Source organism: Neophocaena asiaeorientalis, unplaced genomic scaffold (assembly GCF_003031525.2).
Source record: "Neophocaena asiaeorientalis asiaeorientalis breed wild unplaced genomic scaffold, Neophocaena_asiaeorientalis_V1.1 scaffold113, whole genome shotgun sequence".
NCBI lineage: Eukaryota > Metazoa > Chordata > Mammalia > Artiodactyla > Phocoenidae > Neophocaena > Neophocaena asiaeorientalis.
This window is the reverse complement of record NW_020172316.1, coordinates 2,944,048-2,966,638: the sequence shown is the minus strand read 5'-3', so window position 1 is coordinate 2,966,638 and position 22,591 is coordinate 2,944,048. Positions and strand designations below refer to the sequence as shown.

The following is a 22,591-nucleotide window of genomic DNA, read 5'->3' as shown; positions in this document are numbered from 1 at the left end:
AAGATTTCTTAACTCTGGCTCTGTGCTGAGAACAGAGGATAATGGCAGAAGCAAAGAGACCACTTAGGAGACAATAACAATCAACCAGGCAAAAGATGATGTGGCTTGTTCAAGGGTGAGAAGAGGCAGGAGTTTGAATATATATATATACATATATAAAGGCAGAGCCCAAAACAGAAAGGCTTCAAGTTGCGGTGGATGTGGAAAATCAATAATTCTATTCTGGACATGTTACACTTCAGATGGCTAAAAATATCTAAGTTGCAGCAGGATATAGAGAAAATCTAACTCGAAGGGAAAGGTGTGGGCTGCAGATATAGATTTAGGAGACATTAGCATATGGAAGATTTTTAAACAATGAAACTGGAAACTGGAAAAGATGAGTGAACTACTCTACTAGATGGTACAGTTATAGCAACATGATAATTAGTTTCTCATTAGTACTGGCTACCATTATCTGGGAATCCTGCTGACCCAGGAGGGTGTGAATTTCAAATCTAGTTCAAAAGGTACCATCTTTCTTCAAATTCACTGTAAGTACTACAGCTTAAACTAAAGCCTCAGCATTAAGAAGTTGTTCTAGAGGCCTTTTATAACCTTTCTGATCTAAATGAGATGAATGGCTATAACTAAAATTACAAAGCAAGACTGCACTGAGAACTATTAACTGTGCACACCAACTTACTCTATCCTCTCTTAGGTGAATTCCCTCATCACCCTTAAGTGAATTCCCTCAATGTTCCCAGAGTGCCCCATGTATATTTCTACCACAACACAGATCATCAGATCACGGATTTGTCTAGGGTAAAGACTGTGTCTTTGCATCCTTTCAATCACAGGTTTAAGAAGGCACAGCTGGAATATAACAGGCTTTAACAAGTTAGCTAAATGAAAAACAGAATAGTACCACTTACTAGCTATATGAATATAGGGAGAAAAAAACCATCAGTCCACCAGAAATTATCAGTAGTTCTGACTATGCTGTTACTTTGTTGTAATAATCAAATGCAACAAAAGATGAGAAAAGCTGTACAAATTTTATGGTTCTACATAAATATAAACACACTATTAATTACCTGTTGTAATTATTTGGTAAGAATTGAGTCTTACCCCATTAAGGAACCATAACTTTACCAACAAAATGAGGTAGAAACGTTAAAATAAATGATACAGGTAAGATGATGATAGATAAAATAATGATGAAAGTGCTATGAAACTATGGTTAAGGAGAGACAAATTTTAACTGGAGGAATGCTGAAAATCTTTTTGGAGGAGGTGAATTTAAGCTGATCACTGAAGAAAAAGTAAGAGTACGACAGGTAGAGGTGTAGTGAAATGAATTTTATGTATGAGGAAAAAAGCCTCTAAGATGCCAAAAAGTAGACTAGTAAATGAGTACAGTTTACCTAAGGTGGGATAGTTACAGTAGGGAGTGGAAAGTAGAAGACTGTGGATAAACAAAATGTGATATATACATACAATGGATTATTATCATTCATAAAATGAAAGTTCTGATATATCTATAACACAGATGAGCCTTGAAACAGTATGTTAAATGAAACAGGCCAGACACAAAGGGACAAACATTGTATGATTCCACTTATATGAACTCTCTAGAAGAGGCAAATTCATAGAAAGCAGACTGGAGTATACCATTCCAATGGAATGCTGAAGGATGGGGAGTTATTGCTTAAGGGTATACAGAGTCTCTGGTTGGGGTGATGAAAGTTTTAGAAATGAACAGTGGTGAGGTTGCACAACACTGTAAAGGTAATTAATGTCACTGAACTATACATTTTAAATACTTAAAATTACATTTTTATGTTTATATATATTTTTTTTTTCTTAAAGACATATAACAAAAGAAAAAAAAAGAATGGGGGTAGAGATCAAATTGTTGAGGATTTTAAATGCCTAAGAAATTTTTACTTTCTCCATATGCAATGGAGAACCACTGATGGTTCTTTAAGAAGGAAAGAGGCACTCTGGTGGCATTGTGTTAGTCTTTAAGGCAGATATGGAAGGAAGAAAAATCATTTAGCAGTACGGATGAAAAACATTGAAAAGCTGAACTACAATATACCATACAAATAAAATGAAGAGGACTTGATGGGTAATTAATGGGAAGGATGATGGTGAGGAAAAACTGACAATATATCTTAGGTGTCACGACTGGGGGAAAAAAATCTTTTAATTGTAAAAAATCTACAAATCTATTAAAATTGGTGGTATTATATCCTCACAGGTATTAATCCTAAAAGCACTCCCTAATAAACTTCCTGCAGGCTAATTTCTGTCTGAGTCTGCTTCCAATGGAATGCTGAAAAACAATCTACAACAGATACTACCTAATGCTTAAAGATAATAATAATGCTGCTATTTGTAAGTTTTTTTTGACAAGTTCTGCAGCTCTAAGTAAAGGGATTCAACACTAAGTTAAATTATTTTTTAAAATACTATTTAATTTTAATATATATTCTTACCATACTCACAAAGTGATATTTCTTCTTGAAAGATTAGAAGAAATACTGAGTACATTTTTGATAGATACTTGGTATCTGTAAAACTTGAGTAGTTCAATTACTCAGTAACTGTGTGTGCCTGTATGTGAATATATTACAAATACCAGCAAATCTGGATTTTGCTTACTGTATCTATTATATTGACGAGTCAGTGAAATTTCTCTTTGAAATGTTTATGTTTAGTCAGTAATCTCTCCAATTTTCAAGTCTTTTCAATGAGCGTTTCAGAGGAAAACTAAGCATTCAAAAATCAATCACTATATAACTTTACCATAAATATTAATACCTGACTCACTATTTTAATAAAGGTAATTCCAAGTGACTTTATATGTTCTTACAAACATGTATGTATATTTATCTGATTATTCAGATATATATTATGTCTATATCATATATCTATTCAAGCATTCTTCTGATTCTGCACAGAGATGCATTAAGTGGGCAGCTAGATTAGATAATTAGGACTTTGTGAGTCTTTGTGAACATTCGGTCAGCTTTATGTTTGGAGTAGTTTTTTCTGCATACCATATAAATCACAATACTACTCTGAAATTACCTCTTCTGGACACAGTTCATGTGTGCAACTCATAAAATGAGTGCAAAGTAGTGGGAATGCAATTGAGTATCTTGACTGAGAGGGTAACTCCAAACATTGTTGAAACATCTTCTCAAAAGCACGACTATAAAAACTATAAGGAAACAAAAATTAGAATCACAATTTTTATAGTTAAAATTAAAATTTTATGACCCAGTACCTTATATTTAATTTAATTTGATTCAAGTGAGTAAAAATTACCAACTGTAGCATTTATTCTCTTAGGAAAAGAAAAGTTATTTTTCCAAAGAGTTATCTCTTACACACCAATAATCATTTCAGAGTAATAAAAATATTATTTATATAACATCAACACATTTTTAAATAAAAAAATTAAAGAGAAGATAAACCATATCTATGGCATATGAATATATGACATTCAAATCTTACATCATCAAATTTTATCAAAGCTAAGTCACTATCAATTTTAAGAAACACCATTATTTTATGTACCACTAAGAAAGAAAAACATTGTCAATTAAACAATGACACACCATCAATTTTAAATTACTTCCGGATTTAAGAGATGTTAAATCTAAAAGAATGTGAGGTGATAAAATATAGTACATCTTGGAATAATGAAGACAAACAGAAGTCGTAAACATGTCTTTATCTTGGATATGACAAAGTAAGAATGTGGTTAAGAGAAAATATGGATAAAAACTAATTAAATGACTGAAAATTTGCAAATTTTAAACATTATTCAAAGTGCCTTTATTTCCAAGAAAGAGAAGAGGAATTTCTGATTGCTGTATCCTTCTTTTGCAATAGGAAGCTTTCTGTAGCTCAAAAACACCTAAACGTAAAATGTTCCATTTTCTTTCCAAGGTAGCCTTTGGGTCAGACAATAGGATAGGGTTCCAAATAATCCTTAAAATTCTTACAAACTTGTTATGTGATAACTGTGTTTCATGAGTTGCATTAAGAGATCCCTATGTCTTCCCCACCTGGCGATTTGGATTTCTTCTGTAACACTGCTAATTAAAGCCATACTACAAACTGCAAAAATCAGTGTAGATTGGTTTTTTCCCCCAAAAATAAAAGCAACGAGACACTTTTCATAATGATCTCTATTCAATACAAAGAAACTACTATCACTATCCACTGAGACTATCTCAGCATTTTAGAATTAAAGGGATCTACTAGACTATTCCCATCAACTTCCCTAAAGGAAAAAAGGTCAGGAAGCAGAAACAGAGTTGTTATTGTACAGCTCTGGTGTAAGAATACTTAAGTTTGAGTCCTGACACCACTGTCTATTACTTTTATTACAATCAGGCTCACTTATTCATTTAGATATTTATTAAGTACCAACTATATTAGACATTAAGGAAACAAAAACATGACCTTCTTCAAGAACCATATTATGGGGCTTCCCTGGTGGCGCAGTGGTTAAGAGTCCGCCTGCCAATGCTGCGGACACGGGTTCGAGCCCTGGTCTGGGAGGATCCCACATGCTGTGGAGCAACTAAGCCCATGCGCCACAACTACTGAGCCCGTGTGTCACAACTACTGAAGCCCGCGCACCTAGAGCACATGCTCCGCAACAAGAGAAGCCACCGCAATGGAAAGCCCACGCACCATAACGAAGAGTAGCCCCTGCTCGCCCCAACTAGAGAAAGCCCACGCACAGCAACAAAGACCCAATGCAGCCAAAAATAAATAAATAAAATTTAAAAAGAACCATATTATGTGGGGGAGAAAAAGAGTTGTAAAGTACTAAGTATAACAAAAGAGCTATATGATAGAAGCAAAGGAGAGTGGAGCACAATGGAGGGAATAGTCACCACATCATCATAATATTAATGTCTAACTTAATACTGCAGAGTGAAATTATGTGCTATTTAATTTCCAATGTTTGCTCTATTTAACCCTGACCCAAAACTTTTTTCCTTTAGTCTAATGACACAATCTGAAGTGACTGTTTTCACCTCCTCAAAGAAAGTGTAAAAAATAAATTCACATCAGTAAGAGTTGCTCTTATAGAGAAAAACAGATATAAAATCCCAACTTGGTAAACTTCATTTTATTGGCAAGCTGTCCACTATTCCATTTATTCTTAAGAGTCTATTACTGAACTGTATTAAGCACCACACTAACATAAATAATCAAGAAATATACCTTTGGATAATAAAAATTTCAAATTCTGATTTAAAGAAAATTACAACATACCAAAATATGGAGAGATCTGATGTTTCCACCAACATTTCCACCAGGGAATCTACCATTTTTGTGTGAAAAATTATTGTATTCATCATCTTTCCAAGTTCTCTGTGATCTGAAAGACTAAGTGAAGCCTTAGAGACACTAGTATATGCCTGTAAAGTAAAGCAAAAAACAAAAGTAGTTTAGATAATGACTTTAGGTATAGACCAAGTCTACAGGGGGGAAAGCAAAAAGAAAAACACACACTACTGAAAAATACTTAAAGTTTATTATGAGCAACATCACCTTTTAAAAATTGTCTACAGTGACCCAAACTTGAAATTCCTATCAAGAATTTCTTTAAATAAACTGAAATACTGTCCATAAAACAGAATCTAATACATGGGTCATTCATCTTGAATGCCCAAAATAAGTGAAGTTACAACATCAAAAGTATAAAACAATGAATTGTCACAGTGTCCCTACCAAAAGAGGTTTTCAATCTATTTCAAGAGAAAACATATATAGGAAACCATAAGATGAAAGTAGGTATTGTACATGTTGATTCAGGGAGGTTTTAGATTATACTGAATCATTAAAAACTGGATAACATAACACATTGTATTAACTGATGGATTCCAGAAAACCACTGTGAAGATGGTAAAATTAGTGTAGGTTGACCAAAAAGGCAATAGGTCTTAACCGAAACCATCAGGATAGGTTGTGAGGGAAAGAAATTCCACTAAAGAGGTACCAACTCACAGAAAGCGAAACCTGCCCACAGATGGTGGACATTTCAGAAGGGTGGAGAACAAGAATAGGAGGGGTGCCTACAGAACAAAACACTGCTCACTATGGCTGTGGTTAGAGTGCAAAGAAGAGAAAGGAAATGGTAAAAGAAGAGATTCAACCAGATCCTGCAGACCCTTGAAAATCATGTTAAAGAATTTAAACTTTTTGGTGAACGACTGAAGGTTCTGTGTGATAGCTAATTATTGTTTAGAAAGATTATTCTTTGTGGAAGGGGAAACAGAGAGGGGTGGGCAGAAAGGGAACAGGAGGCAGAGATCTGTTAGGATGAAGTGGTGGCAATAATCCAGACAGGATTATGCTATGGTCTAGGGTCATACAATTCAAAAGTGTTTAATCTGGGAATGACTAGATGTGAGAGGCAACAGAGAATTATGGATGATGGCCAGGGTTCTGGCTTTAGGGAGACATTCCTTCATAAATCTCATATGCGTGCCTACACACCCTGCTGGATATGCCAAAAACGCAAGGCCCAGACCACTCACTATCCAGGCCATTTCTGGGGGTTATATTTGCATCTACCAAACTTGAGAAATAAAGAAATGTGTCCCTCTGGAACAAAGAGCAAGTATGCTTACTGTTGATGACAAAACAGAGGGTTCCTCAAACTCAGTCCTCCTTAGCTGCAAGACACGACCAATGCATAGCATTCATCTGGGTCTCTCTGTACTACCCACATGAGACACGGAAGCAAGGGAAAAATGATGTATATATACTGATGTTCATGCCACTTCCTGTGCAGTGAATTAAGTCCTTTGTCTCTGATCCAAGACCCCCATGTCTTCTGCTAGTACCCATGAAATATTAAGAGACTAAATAGTTATTGCCTTTTAAGTAGGATAAAAATCAAACCTCAGCTTCTACAATGGGAAATCTCAGCTTCTACATGGAGGAAATTACCATTCACTGAGGCAGGCACATCACAAAGCAGAGTTTTATATTTGTTGTTTGTGTCTGCCAGTAAAGGGGAGAGAATGAGGAATATGATGGCAGTACTCTAATGGCAAGATATATTCTGGACATTTATCACAAACTAAGTCTAACGGAAGTTTAATTTACCTTTCATCAGATTTAAAGTATAAAGAGAAACCAGTAGTGGCCATGAGTTCAATAAAGACTTCCATTAACTGAGCCTCATTTAAAAAATTCTGAATTAAAATATCACTGTGAAAATAAATTCAGATGAAATAGATGGTGACAAAATGAGATAATTTGATTTAAAACACTCATTTGAAATGCCTGACAACAATGGAAGAAGAAACATACATTACTAAAAAAGAATTGGTTTAAATAATAGTCTAAGATTTGAACAACCCAAGTAAATTAGAAGGCAGAAGAGAAGAAGCTAAATGAATGAGTGACTGAAGATGCTTAAGGGACTAATGAGACACAGTGGAATGAGATGCCTTAGGAAGCAGAAAAAAATGGCAGAGAATACATGTAGAGAAGGAGAGCTCTTCTTTTAAGACTACAAAGACTCCAGTGAAGGCACAAAGCATATTATAACATTCCCCCAAATGCTTATCCTTCTAGCCCTTCTCTACTCAAGAAGTGATATCTATAGAGCTCAGGACATCTCTCTCTGGCCATATGCTTATACCTAATAACTCTTGTCCTTCTACCAAATCACTGATCAAACGCAGATCATTCATATCTTTTGTGAAGATACTGATATTTTCCTTCTTGTAGTAATACTTTACACTAAAAAGTTTCTTTACTTGCCCTTTCCTGTGTAAGCTATTTTCCTATTCAAATTCTACCTATCTTTCAATGTCTGGGTTAAAACGTTGCTTTCTCTATAAAGCCATTACTAGCAATTCCAACTTGAAAAAAACTTTCTCCTTCCTAAGAAAACTATAATTAATTGTTAATCATACTCTGCTGGTGGCATATTTCAACTTAAGCTTTTAGAATTTTAAACTGCTATTTAATTTTTCATGTTTTATGCCTTGTCTTCATAGCCAGATTTATAAAATACCCAAAAGAGGATTTGTACTCTTCTACAGATTATATAATACTACTGTCAATATTTTATATCCTGCATCCTATGGTCTAGTCTGTAGTCTTAGAATCCTCATTGTTGACCTGCTCTTAATAATCTCTGCAAACCTCCTAGATTCTGGACACTGCCACCGACCTCGCACTTCTGCCCCCTCTTCCTAGTTAAGACTTCTCTGGCTCAGTTTTATGTCCCATTATTTCTTCCTTGGTATGTTCTGACCTATTATCACTAAAAAATAAGAACCTACTATGCAATAGAAAGGGGTTGAGTGACTGTATGCCACAATCCTGGTTAAGAGCAATGTTACGGGTTAAATTATGTCCTCCAAAATTATAATCCCTAATACCATAGAATGTAAAGAGTCTTTATAGAGGTAATCAAGTTAAAATGAGGTCATTAAAGTGGACCCTAATCCAATATGATCAGCGTCCTTATAAAAAGAAGAAATTTGGGCTTCCCTGGTGCCGCAGTGGTTTTGAGTCCACCTGCCAATGCAGGGGACACGGGTTCGTGCCCCGGTCTGGGAAGGTCCCACACGCCATGGAGTGGCTAGGCCTGTGGGCCATGGCCGCTGAGCCTGCGCGTCTGGAGCCTGTGCGCCGCAACGGGAGAGGCCACAACAGTGAGAGAACCGCGTACCGCAAAAAAAAAAAAAAAAAAAAAAAGAAGAAATTTGGATACACAGATAAACAAAGGAAGACTATGTGAAGAGAGATAGCAATGTCATTACAGTGTTGCATTTATAAGCTAAGTAAAATTTAAAAATCTCACAGAGGGATATATCAATTCTATACCTCTAATGCTCACTCAGATGCTTTATATTCTGCTGTATGACTGCACTGGACAAAGGTAAAATTCTCAAGTAAATTTTTCAAATGAATAAGTTTAAGAATCCTGGAAGTATTTAATAAGGGTAGAATTGAACTGCATCTAAATCTCTAAAATTCTCTGAACCTAAATGTTGGTTTAGGCACTCCCACAAACTAAGAGTAAGAGACTGAAAGCAGTTCAAACTTTGTGGCAATGACTTTTAAAATTTTTGATGTATATATCTTTTGGCAGAGTAATTCCACTTCTATTTTCATTCATTTTATAAGCACTGCTTATGTATTGTTTCAGAGTTTTTTTGTTTTTTGGGTTTTTTTTTTGCGGTACATGGGCCTCTCACTGTTGTGGCCTCTCCCGTTGCGGAGCACAGGCTCCGGACGCACAGGTTCAGTGGCCATGGCTCACGGGCCCAGCCGCTCCATGGCATGTGGGATCTTCCCAGACCGGGGCACGAACCTGCGTCCCCTGCATCAGCAGGCAGACTCTCTACCACTGCGCCACCAGGGAAGCCCCAGAGCATTTTTTAAAACAAGAAAATGTTAATTTCTAAACTTTATTTTTAACTGGAAGAAAATAACCTATAATATATACACATTAAACATTTGGGGATGGTGGTATCTCAAGTATTCTTTCCCTGATCTCCCACTAACCAGCTCTGTAATCTCAGGCAAGTTACTTAAAACTGTGGCTTAATTTATAAAATCTTAATTTCTAAAAATATGCTGTTGTAGAACACAGATCAAGAGACAGAAAAGTGTTTATATATTTTGACACTGGAAGGAAAGAACCTAACAAAAGCAAAAGCACCTCAGGGAACTAAGCAGACTGCCAGAAAACTATGCTCTTTCTATGAGTGCTTCCTGAGACTGTATTCATCTAAAAATCTCTTCCTCAAACACATGGTGCTTATATTTTCACTTTTAATTAAAATGCTTTAAAATTTTTTTATGTTGCAGAACAGTATACAGTATAACCTCATTTATAGGTTTGAACATCTAAAAGGATACTGCATAGGCCAATTATTAAAAGTTAATATTTCTGGGGAATGAAACTGGGAAAAGTGTGAATTTTCCTTTTCTACTTTACCTCTGGATACTTTGACTTTTTATAATGAGAACATATATTATTTTTAAATATACAGTTATTGAAAATACCATGCCACAGTTTCCCCATAATTATGAAATATTTAAGGGGCAATTAAATTCTATCATTAAATTTACAGTACATACAAAAATTTCAGGCTCGAATTTTAAAAAGTCCTTCAAAACTATTTATGTGATGGTTATATTTTGAATAAAAACTTTTTAAGTCTAATATTTATTTCTGCATTTCAGAAAAATGAAGCTTTTAGCACTAGATCAGGGGATGGTAAACTATGGTCTGTGAGCCAGCTGCCTGCTTTTATAAATAGTTTTATTGAAACACAACTATGCCCATTTGTTTACATATTAAATAAAGCTGCTCTCACACTACAATGGCAGAATAGTTATAACAAAGACTACGTGGCCCAAAAACCTAGTTATGTAAAAAATATGATACTGTAATCAAAACTTTTTTATTGGTATAAGTGAGAAATTTATTTATCCAAATTTAACAACTAATACAAATTGTGTCTTCTATATATACAACTCAATAGCAAAAAACCAAAACAAATCAATTAAAAAAGTGCAGAGGATCTGAATAGGTCTCTTCCCAAAGAAGACATACAGATGGCCAACAGGTACATAAAAAGATGCTCAACATTACTAATCATCAACTCACACCTGTTACAATGGTTATTATCAAAAAGACAATAAATAACAAGTGTTGGTGAGGATGTGGAGAAAAGGAAATCCATGTGCATCATTGGTGGGAATGGGAATGGGTGCAGCCATTATGGAAAACAGTATGGAGGTTCCTGCAAAAATTGAAAATAGGACTAACATGATCTAGCAATTCCATGTCTGGCTTTTTACCTTAAGAAAATGAGAATACTAATGCAAAAAGATATCTACACCCCTTTGTTCACTGAAGCATCATTTACAATATCCACAACATGGAAACAACCTAAGTGTCCACTAATGGATGAATGGATAAAAAAAGTTGTGGGACACACACACACACACACACACACACACACACACACACACGAATATTATTCAGCCATGAAAAAGGCAAGAAATCCTGCTATTTGTGACAACATGGATGGACCTTGAAGGCATTGTGCTAAGTGAAAGAAGTCAGACAGAGAAAGACAAATACCATATGATCCCACTTATATGTGGAATATAAAATAACAAAACAAAATGAACAAAAGAAAAAACCAAACTTGCAGGTACAGACAACAGATTGGTGGTTGCCAGAGGCAGGGAGTCAGGGGTAGGTGAAATGGGTGAAGGTAGTCAAAAGATATAAACTTCCAGTTACAAAATAAGTAAGTCCTGGGTATGTAATGTACAGGATGGTGGCTATAGTTAATAACACTGTATTATATATTTGAAAGTTGCTAGGAGAGTAAATCCTAAAAGTTCTCATCACAAGAAAAACTAAACTTTGTAACTACATGTGGTAACGGATATTAACTAGGCTTACTGTGATCATTTCAAAACATACTTATATATTGAATCATTATGTTGTATACCTGAAACTAACAGAACGTTTCATGTTAATTATACCTCAATAAAAAAAAGTTTCTTTCATGAAGTGGACTATGTTAGTTATACAAAAAGAGTCTTTTCAATAGGTATATAATAATGAATATTTTTTTCATATTAAGTTATGTTTTCATGTTAACTAAGGTATTCAATAACAAAACAGAATGACAATGAAAATTATTCTTACCTGTAATCTAAACCAATCTAATCTCATTCCTCTGAAATCAAATACTTCCCCGTCTTCAACTACAATAATAGAAAAAAGATTACAAGCCAAATTAATGTAATTAAGTTGTAATTAATATAATTTGTAATAATGTAATTATACAAACCTATAATCACATTTTAAAATTTAAGAGCTAAGACAATTCCACTTCTGGACATATATACAAAAGAATAAAGCAAGGTCTTGAAGATATGTGTACACTAATGTTTACAGCAGCATTATTCACAACAGTCAAAAGGTGGAAGTACCAATAAGTCCATCAACAGGGGCTTCCCTGGTGGCGCAGTGGTTGAGAATCTGCCTGTTAATGCAGGGGACACGGGTTCGCACCCTGGTCTGGGAGGATCCCACATGCCGCGGAGCAACTAGGCCCATGAGCCACAACTGCTGAGCCTGTGCATCTGGAGCCTGTGCTCCACAACGAGAGAGGCCGCGATAGTGAGAGGCCCACGCACCGTGATGAGGAGTGGCTCCCGCTTACCACAACTAGAGAAAGCCCTCGAACAGAAACAAAGACCCAACACAGCAAAAATAAATAAATTAATTAATAAAATCCTACCCCCAACATCTTAAAAAAAAAAAAAGTCCATCAACAGATGAATGGATAAACAAAATGTGATATAAACACACAATGGCACATTATTTAGCCTTAAAAAGGGAATAAATTCTGCCACATACTACAACATGGATCAAATGTTGAGGACACTATGCTAAGTAAAATAAGTTAGTGACAAAAAAGACAAATACTGTACAATTCAGTTATGTGAAGTATCTAGAATAGTCGAACTCATAGAAACATAAAGTAGAATAGTGGATCCAGGGGCTGGAGGGAAAGGAAAATGGGGAATTGTTATTTTTTAGAGTTTTAGTTTTACAAGATGAAAGGTTCTGAATATTTATTGCACAACTATGTGAGTATACTTAACACTACTGAACTGTACACTTAAAAATGATAAGATAGTAAATTTCATATTATGTTTATTTTGCAATTTAAAAATAATTTAATAGGTAAGAGTGAAATAATTCTCATATCCTATGAAGATGATGATAAAGGAGGCAGTTATGCTAAGAGAAGTGTAAAGTACAGACTTCTCTCCTAAACCCTGTGACTCTCAGTTTGCTTACACGTCAATATAAAGGACCTAAAATAGAGCATGAGGAATCCTGCAAATAGAAACTGCAAATAGAAATGTGCTGAAGTCCCACAAAATAACTTTATATAAACCAAACACAACCAGGCAAGGTTACAGTAGATTCATTACTTAAGTGTGATAACTATAAAGGTTAATAAAACTAAATAAATTTATTACTCAGAAATTTTCAAGGTTTCTGATACCTTTTACTTAAAGATTATAAAACTAGAACATCATATCAGTCTACTGGAATAGAGTATTCAACTAATGGAGAGGCAGTCTATTATATGACATCAACTTTTGAGATGGACAGACCTGAACTTAAGATCCTACTGTAGTAGTCAACATCTGTTAGAGTGTGGGCAAACCATGTTAAATAACTGGGAGGTTAACTCTCAAACCTTAAGTTTCCAAATCTGTCAAATAAAAGTAGTAACAGCTTTTTAACACTGATGAGGATTAAATAGGATAATACATATAAAGTGCCTGCCCAGATTAATCATTTTATTAATGGTATCCATTATTGTCATAGGTAATGCTTGGACCAAATATGCACTTTGTTACGATGTGGAGTGCTCATTTTTCTTTATTATTTTTTTATATTACAAAATGCTTTCTTCCCCCTGCTGAATAATAGGAAATGTTAAGCTATACTTCTTATGATTTTATAATCATCACACATCCATTTTGGAAACCTCTGCTTCAGAATGAACAAGTTAAAACAAAAGAGAACAGGTTAAATATGTCCCAAAATGAGATAAGTAATTCTGTAAAAACTAACTGCTAAATCCTCTCCTTAATAACCTAATTTGAAACCTGATTACAAGAAAATGTTTTTATTTAAAAGACTTATTACCTTGTTTTACACTTAGAGAAGTCATAGTGTTCACAAAAGAGGACATGATGATTGATTCATCTTCAGGGCAAACAGAAAGATTCTGAAAATCAAAAAATAATGATAAAAACATCTAGCTGGGAAAAAAAACTCATAGGTCCATCAACTGGTAGATGGATAAACAAACTTGCATATCCATAGTATGGAATATTTTTCTGCAATAAACATTCCTTTCCGGAATGGAAGGTTGATACACACAATAACATGGATGAATCTCAGAAACATTATGCTAATTGAAAGAAATGAAAAACAAGAAATTATATCATGACAATTTCATTTATAGGAAAAACTTTTTTACAAGGCAAAAGGTGACAAAGAGCAGACAAGGGGTTGCTGGGGGTCTAGAGAGGGAATCAACTACAAAGGTGCAGAAGAAAACTTTTAGTGTTGGAAATGCTCTACATCTTGACTGGTGATGTTACATGAATGTATACAGTTGCCCAAATTCAAACAGTACACTAAAAATGGATGATTTTTATCATATATAAATTTTACCTCAACAAAATTACGGCCAAAAAAAAAATCCCTCTCAAACTGGCTAAAAAAAGTGAATATTTGATAACTGCATGTAAAGTAGATGCTAAATGATTAACTTTTTAAAAAGTGGATGCTTAGCTCACAAAAAGCATAAATAATTTTCAAACATTAAGACTTATACAACAACGTAAATGTATACAATGTCCTATACTATACACTTAAAAATGGTTAAAATGGTAACTTTTATGTTATGTATATTTTACCACAATTTAAAAAAATTTAATACCTATTACAATGAACTATTTTAACAGGTTAATCTTAGTTCTAAATTTAAATCCTAACAAATGGTTAAAAACACTATGCATATACTTTACAACAGAAGTGGGTGGTAAAAAGCTCAGACATTTGAGTTAAGACTTGAGTTCAAATAGTGGCTCTATTACTCATGAACTGTGCAATACTGATCAAGTTACATAAGGTCTTTTTTCTTCACTATACCTACCGTCACAGAGTTGTACAGAAGTAATATACTATCAATAAATTTGCCAATTATTAATATTAGTATTATTTCTGCTGCTACTACTATTACTATAATCCCAGAAAAAATAGAAAATTAATTTTCTCAGTATTGTTAAAATCCAATTTATATAAAAGACACCAGAAGACATGGAGTGACTTAAAAATTCTAACACTTTAACATAAATCTGTAAAATGTATTAATAAATATCCAACTAGTCACAGTAAGTTTCAAAATGCCATGAAACCAAGAATCTGGTTTACTTTTTTAGATTGTGATAGCACAGTAGACTTTGGTTTATCTGGTAAGTAATAACTATTCCAAAAAAAACTGCAGCAAAGCAATAACACTCTAAGCATAAAATCAGCTTTTCTATCCCCTCTTTTAATAGACATTATTAAAGGAAGCATATGAGCTCCATCTAGTGGATAAAAGAAATAAACTAGTTTAGGATAGTAAACTATAAACTGTATATAATCCAGGGTAAACAATTTTTTTTTAATTTGCATTTTTAGGTAGGTTTGAAAGAAAATTCGGATATCAAAGTATGGTTATTTATGTGGAAAACGACTAGTTTTAGAGTAGTCTTAATATAAAGATAATTCGTGATGCTCTTCCTCTGTACCATATGTTAGCTTATAGTAGTTTATAGACATCTGATTTTTTAAAATGAAAACACTGAAATATTATTTTCCTTACAGTCAATTTATTTGGCATAAAAATAAATCTATATTAAGATTAAAAAGACTGAATCAAGAAATTATGGAAAGCAAAAAAATGAAAAAAGCTAAGACTAAAAGTCAATAGAAGAAAATCCAAACTGAAAATAAAATTAGGACATTTTATTAAACTACGACATCTAGACGAATTTTTTTTTTACTCACCGTTCTCTAACACACTATGCGAAAAGATTTATCTTCTGTTTTCCTCTAATACTTAATTATCAATTATAATGTCTCCATGAACTCTTCTTGATCTCCATAGCCACTGCCCAAGTTCAGGCTCTCAACAGCTCTCACTTAGCCTACTACAGTAATTTTTCTTCTGATCTCTCTGCATCCTCACTTGGCCCCCAGCAATCTATCACCAACACTGAGTCAGGGTGATCTTCCTAAGTATTAAATCTGATTTATGACTAACCTCCTCCTTTGCAAGACCCTCTATAATTTGGTTACTGTACCTCTCCACCCCCAAGATAAAGAATTATCCCCTGCATGTGTTCACTATGAGTTTTATACACACGTAAGCATAATGCCCATCACACTGAACTACAAGAAAATGTTTTTGCCCCTCTAGATGATGATCCCCTTAACAAAATATGACCATGACTTACTTACATTTGTATCTTCACCACTTGGCAAAAGATTACTTTCGTAAATGTTTACTGAGCAAATAAATCAGTTATTAGAGAGGAGGGAAATAAGGAACAAAAGGGAGAATATGACATAATTTTTTACCTGCACAAGTTCATTGAGGACAACAGCATCAAAGCCAGAAAGGTACTGCACGTAATACCTCTGCATTACAGGTCCGTATTTCCTTACATGTGCTCTAAGCTCTTCCATGTAAAATATTAATTCAGCAATGTGCCTTTTTTAAAAAATTCAAGAAAAATATTTCAAAAATTAAATTCACTGTTATCAAGGAAAATATGAAATGCCTTTGATATTGCTACATTAAGTTTTTTCCTTAGAAAAAGCATTGTTAAATATTTAATGTCAACTAATTTCTTTTTATATTATTTCATATAAATAAAGAAATCATGGAAAGCAAAAAAAGAAAGCTAAGAATAAAAGACTGATAAAGGAAAACACAAAATAAAAATAAAATGAGGATATTTCATAAATACATCATTAAAAAATCATAAATGAAAGAAGATTACAGTATTAGGGAGAAGTAAGATTTTTCTGTATGCTCTTATTTCTCTGATTCATTTACCTAACTTGTATTGAGGGACCATGGACTAAAATGAGAGAAAGATATTACAAATGACACAGTTGCAACTCCATTAGGATTCTTATTCAAATTTTTGTGTAGTAGATAATTTTGAAACATGAATTCCATAAGAAATACTATACTATAGCAAGAAAACAAACAAGAATTCTATGACCACCTAGAGTACTAAAGAGAAAATATTTAAAGCCCTAATTCTAAGCTAAAATTGACTTTGCATTGTAATTCATATCACCTAACGATATATTATAAATATTCCCTCCATTACGACAAATAGGAAAAGCCTTAAAAAAAGTTTTTAAAAATAATGTTACTTTAGTCCCCAAATTCCATAGCCCATAAATCAAAATATACAAAAATTATACTTTTTAAATGTTGCTAACTTACTTATCTATAAAGTCATCTGCACTCTTCTTTGGCATGTTATCTGCATGACGAAGTAGCCAGATAATTTCATCACGGGCAAAGGATAATGCCATAAAAACAAAAAGTGCCTGATAGATATTAAAAAAATAATAATAACATTATTTACTCTCATGCAAAGATTAAAAACAAAACGTATTCATAATCTTTCTCCAAGTGAAAAGTCATTAGCAAAACTGATAATACCAACTTTAAAAGACAGAAATGAGAAAACAGAGGAAAACTTCAATGTATCAGGGAAAGCATGCACATAAGCAAGATGTGAGGAAAATGCAGGAAGGTCTGATTTACGAGTGCCAAGTCAGCAAATCCACTCTCAGCTAAATATAAAATCCACTTATGTAGTCCCTGACTCAAAGTTTAGTAAAATTTCACAGAGAGAGAAGAAAAAAATTTTTTTAATTTTAATATGACACACTGATTGTAGTTGAAATAAGGATTAAATCAATTACCTTGGGACCTAGCAAGCCAGGTTGATCAGAGAGGACAGTAGCCAATTCTTTCAGTGCAGACCTTAAAAACTTGCGTCTTTCTCTGTGCATTGAACCGCTATAGGGAAAGACACCCACCATTACAGTTTATCTGTTTCTAGTAAACTTATTATTGGCAATTAAATAACATCATTTCAGGGTCAACTTCCAAAGTTTTCTTAAGAAACAGAAGCCCTTACAAATATCTTCTATGTGTTTGTCATTAAGTGACTTTCCAATCTCATCTTTATCCCTGCCTTTCTTGTGCTGTTTTTAACCATGCTTATTTTCTTCTCTCTAGCTATCAAAATCCTACCCAAACTTCAAGACCAATCCTTCAAGAAGTATTTCCCAATACACAGATGTCTATTTCTGAGTAATTTCTGCCAGTTTAGTACCATATAGACTAGCACTCTATAAACTATACTGTGAAATCCTCAAAAGTAAGCACTGTTCTGTTGTATACACTTGTCACCCCCACATAGAATCAATAAATATTACAATAAATATCTGATAATCTATATCCTACTTTATTAAGTAATATTCCTATTAAATATATAAAACTGACTAAATAGGGGCTTCCCTGGTGGTGCAGTGGTTGAGAGTCCGCCTGCCAATGCAGGGGACACGGGTTCGTGCCCCGGTCCAGGAAGATCCCACATGCCGCAGAGCGGCTGGGCCCGTGAGCCATGGCTGCTGAGCCTGCACGTCCTGAGCCTGTGCTCCACAACGGGAGAGGCCACAACAGTGAGAGGCCCGCGTACCGCAAAAAAAACCAAACAAAACAACAAAAAAGAAACTGACTAAATAAAAGCTATATTCAATAAGGTACTGGGATGAAATCTATTTGGTGCTACTGTTCAAAAACAGAAAGATGAGGAAAGGATAATCATAAATATTCATGTACTAGGTATCTTAAAAATAAAATACAAATTAGAAAAATTTATTCTCACACATTAACAAGGAAAAAAAATCACAGAATATTCTATAAATTCCAACTCCTCATACTATTCAAAACATACACCATTCCAAAAAAGTTTTAAAATTTAGATAGTTGCAAAAAATAAACGGCCACACACACACCACACACACCATATGCCAAAAAACTAAGTATTGATAGAAGAAATATGCAACACCAGAAATTAAGCTGTGACACAACAGATTAATTTTAGAAGATACATTAAAACCCAATCTTTGCCTATGTGACCTTAGGTTCCATTTCTCTAAGCTTCAGCCTCTTATCTATAAAGCAGGGATGATGACACCTGACTCAAAAAATACATCTTTCATGATGCCTAATATATAGTACCTTTACAATGTCAGTATAATTCTAATGACAAGCTCTCTTTTAACTGACAATAATAAACACATCTGGTGTAATATCTAAGAAGAAAGTGGGCAAATGTTTTGATTATTTTGCTACACAGGGTCGCTACAAGGAATATTAACATCGAGAGAAAATATGGAGTACCATGGCACGTGTTAATGAAGGATAAGAATTACTACTCCTCACTATTTATACCTGTTTTATATAATAAATAAAGGGAATAAAAATGCCTTACTTTTAAAAGATCTTTATAAAAGATAGCTGAGACACCATATATCTGCCTAGGGTCTATCTAACACATGAATAAGTCATAATCATATGTATTTCTGTAGGTCAGGAAAGAAATTCTAACACATTCCAAAGTATGTTATTTGTACTAGAGAATCATTTTATAATAATATAAGTACTTTATTCCAGTGAAAAAATGCATGGGAAATAATATACTACAGTTAGCAATGAATAAAGATGATTTAAATTCCCAATATCCATTTTATAGCCTAAACCTAAATTCTAAAACTTCTTGTGGTTTTATATTTTTACCTGTGACAATGGTGCTTATCTTTTCTCTGCCTTATAGAAATACTGAAAGATCAGATAATGTTATCTCTACATTACCTAGACTTACTGGAGAAACTATTCTATACAAGTATATCATACATAACAATTAAATGAAATATCAAATTATTCATGAGAAAATTGAAAAGTTGTTCAAACATCTTAAATACACTAATTTATATATTTACTAATAAAATATATTTACTAAAATTTGGGAAAGGTATGGGATTAACATACTTTGAAAAGTAAATATCATTTGGGAGAGTGTAAAGATATGTCAATTTTCATGAAGTATCATAAAAATCATCATAACTTGCAAAGTATTGGCACCAAAGCATAGTGGCAATAAGAGAACTGAATGATACCAAAATAAAGTCCTCTGTATAGTACTCCTTATAGCATTTTTAAAAACAATTCAAAAATACTTAAAATCTGTCTGCATTAGCACCAATACAGAGATGTTGGTGTTAATACACTGTACTCTGGTACAGATACAGAGGTTATAAACTTATTCCTCACTGGTTGAAAGTCCTTCACTTCTACGACCATATCTTACACACCATTAATCTGCACTCACTTCAACAAAATAATGCTTTAAGAAAGGAATTCTTGATTAAAAGTTCCACAGGTAAGTTAGAACTACTTACGCATGTGACACAGCTGCCTCTTTGCATTCTCTTATGTCATTAATACGCTTATTATAGCTATGAGCAAAAAGAAAAAAAAGGAAATATGTTAATCTTAATTTGGTCAACAACAGTAAAAATAAGTTCGTCAAATACTAGTCAATTAAAAATGTCTTATTATCAACAAGAAAAACTGGCCTTCAAACTGGAAATACATGGAAGAAGTCTATCCACATCCTTTTCTAGCACCTTAAGTATCCAATCAACTATTCTTAGAAAAATAAATCTCATATTATATTAAAATCCAATAATAAAATTAAAATTTACCACGTAGATTTTTATTTTATTAAATACACTTCCTTAAACCCCCAATAGAGACATTAAAATTATACTTCTAATATAATAAGCAGTGATTTCCAAAAATTGGAAGTGCTGACAAAGCTATTACTTCTGGCTTTTTATCACTTGACTTTTTATGCTATCTCGTAAGCATAAAAAAATTTCTCAAAGGACACATACTAGTGATCAATACTAGTGACTGTTTGGGAATACGGCTTTTGTGGTGGAGAAAACTGGGGCAGGAAAGCATTTGACTACTTTAAATCATTTGAAGGAACAGAATTATGGGTGATTTTTACTCACCATTTTTAAAAAAACACTTTTTTTTCTGAATTAAAAACATTTAAATAAAAGAAACTGAACACCAACATCAAACAGTTTAAAGGTACCATCTAAAAAATAAACGCTAATAAATATATGTTAATTTCCTTACTACTAAACGCAAAAACTCAAAATTCCTAAAATGTTAAAGAAAAATTATCTTCCTGACAACCTGGCTAAAACCACTTAGACCAAGAACTTCAACTTCTAAATTAAGTACGCTAAGATTTTTGTGTTCTTTAGGGAAATGTCTAAAATACACTAATTCTGTAATCACTGACCTGTATAAATAATGAGCTTTTATACTTGTGGTCTGACTTGTAATTACTATAATAATTCACATTTTAAGTTGGATCAATCACTCACGATTTAATAAAAAATTAAAACTTTTCAACTTTAAATACAGAGATTCTTAAATGGTAAATTTAACAAAAATTTGCGTAACAAGGGAATTCCCGGGCAGTCCAGTGGTTAGGATGCAGGGCTTTCACTGCTGTGGGCCCAGGTTCAATCCCTGGTCAGGGAACTAAGATCTTGCAAGCCATGTGGCATGGACAAAAAAAAAGGTGTAACAAAAAGACAATCAGTTTCATGATGCCATTTAACTTATCTGTACCATATGTACCATATGCTCACTCGATATATGGAGACTGTCTGGTTCTAAATGTTTACATATATTTAAATATAATTCCACAGACAGGATGTCAGTATGCTAAGACATCACGTAAGTTTCAGGATTTTTGAACTGAATCAATCAGAAAATGACAAAGCTCACAACGACACAGGATATTTCCAGGTACTCCACCCTATATAATAAAAGGTGAACTAAGAGTTGAAAAATACAGAGGGTACTGTTTCTCGTACTATGACTGAGAGACTACCTGCATGAGAATACCAGAATCACTTATGGTGACAAAATCAAAACAGTGGTCACTTGAGAAGGCTAGAGGGAGAGGGATCAGGGGTGGCAGTACTGATCAGAAAGAGGCACAAGAGAATTTTCTGGGGATAACGGAAATATTCTGTATCTTCATCTAAGTGGTCACCAAGAGTATTCATATGCAAACTTGTTGAGCTGTACACCTAAAATTTATGCATTCTTCTGTTTGTAAATTTACCTCAATAAACTACTGGGGGGGGAAGGGCAGATTTCTTTAATCTCTCTAAGATACAGATAAAGGAGATACAGAAGGTTAGAGGTGATGCCCAGGAACCTAGATTTTAATTTGCATCCCAGGGTACTTCACATGCACACTAAAATTTGAGACAGTATAGTGGCTTCAACTGTCAGTACTAGACATAGCTTTACGTTTTAACAACTAATAGATTTTTTAAAATCTCAATTTCTTTAGGACATTACTGAATTGGATATGAAACAAATGTAGGTAAATTTCACTTCTGTGAAGCTGCTGACAAACCCAACACAATTATTCAGTATTTTCAGGTTCGGGGGACCCCCAGGATATTTTAGATGCTCCTAATTTCAAAACATTTAAAAACCAAGCCTGAATTCAACAAATGCAGGCATTAAAAATTCCAAGAAAACAAATTTGAGGATCATTTGTGTTACAGGGAATGAATTACTTAGAATACTTCCTTATTATAAGGAAACATGATTTCCTTTTTGCAGTGTCTGACTTCTGTACTTGTTATAATTAATTTAATGAAGTGTTTTTGATTGATTCATATACTTTTCTAAATGCAAGATATTCTAAAATACACTTGTAAAATAGCACTTCTAAAAATTTCAACTCTTAAAATGTACATTGTGCTTTTAGTAATATTTATGTCTAA

At 33.7% G+C, this 22,591-nt stretch overlaps 1 protein-coding gene across 1 annotated transcript in view; it reads right to left on the bottom strand.

Moving 5' to 3' along the window:
• The window catches only part of NCKAP1 (NCK associated protein 1), a 99,589-nt gene that overhangs the window by 28,999 nt on the left and 47,999 nt on the right, over positions 1 to 22,591 (bottom strand). The window contains exons 11-18 of the mRNA XM_024766872.1: positions 20,159 to 20,215; positions 17,612 to 17,708; positions 17,124 to 17,230; positions 16,241 to 16,373; positions 13,751 to 13,832; positions 11,723 to 11,781; positions 5,290 to 5,435; positions 3,079 to 3,211 (exon numbers count right to left, since the gene is read on the bottom strand). Coding sequence (XP_024622640.1) covers positions 3,079 to 3,211; positions 5,290 to 5,435; positions 11,723 to 11,781; positions 13,751 to 13,832; positions 16,241 to 16,373; positions 17,124 to 17,230; positions 17,612 to 17,708; positions 20,159 to 20,215 — 814 coding nt within the window. The remainder of the gene's footprint in view (positions 1 to 3,078; positions 3,212 to 5,289; positions 5,436 to 11,722; positions 11,782 to 13,750; positions 13,833 to 16,240; positions 16,374 to 17,123; positions 17,231 to 17,611; positions 17,709 to 20,158; positions 20,216 to 22,591) is intronic.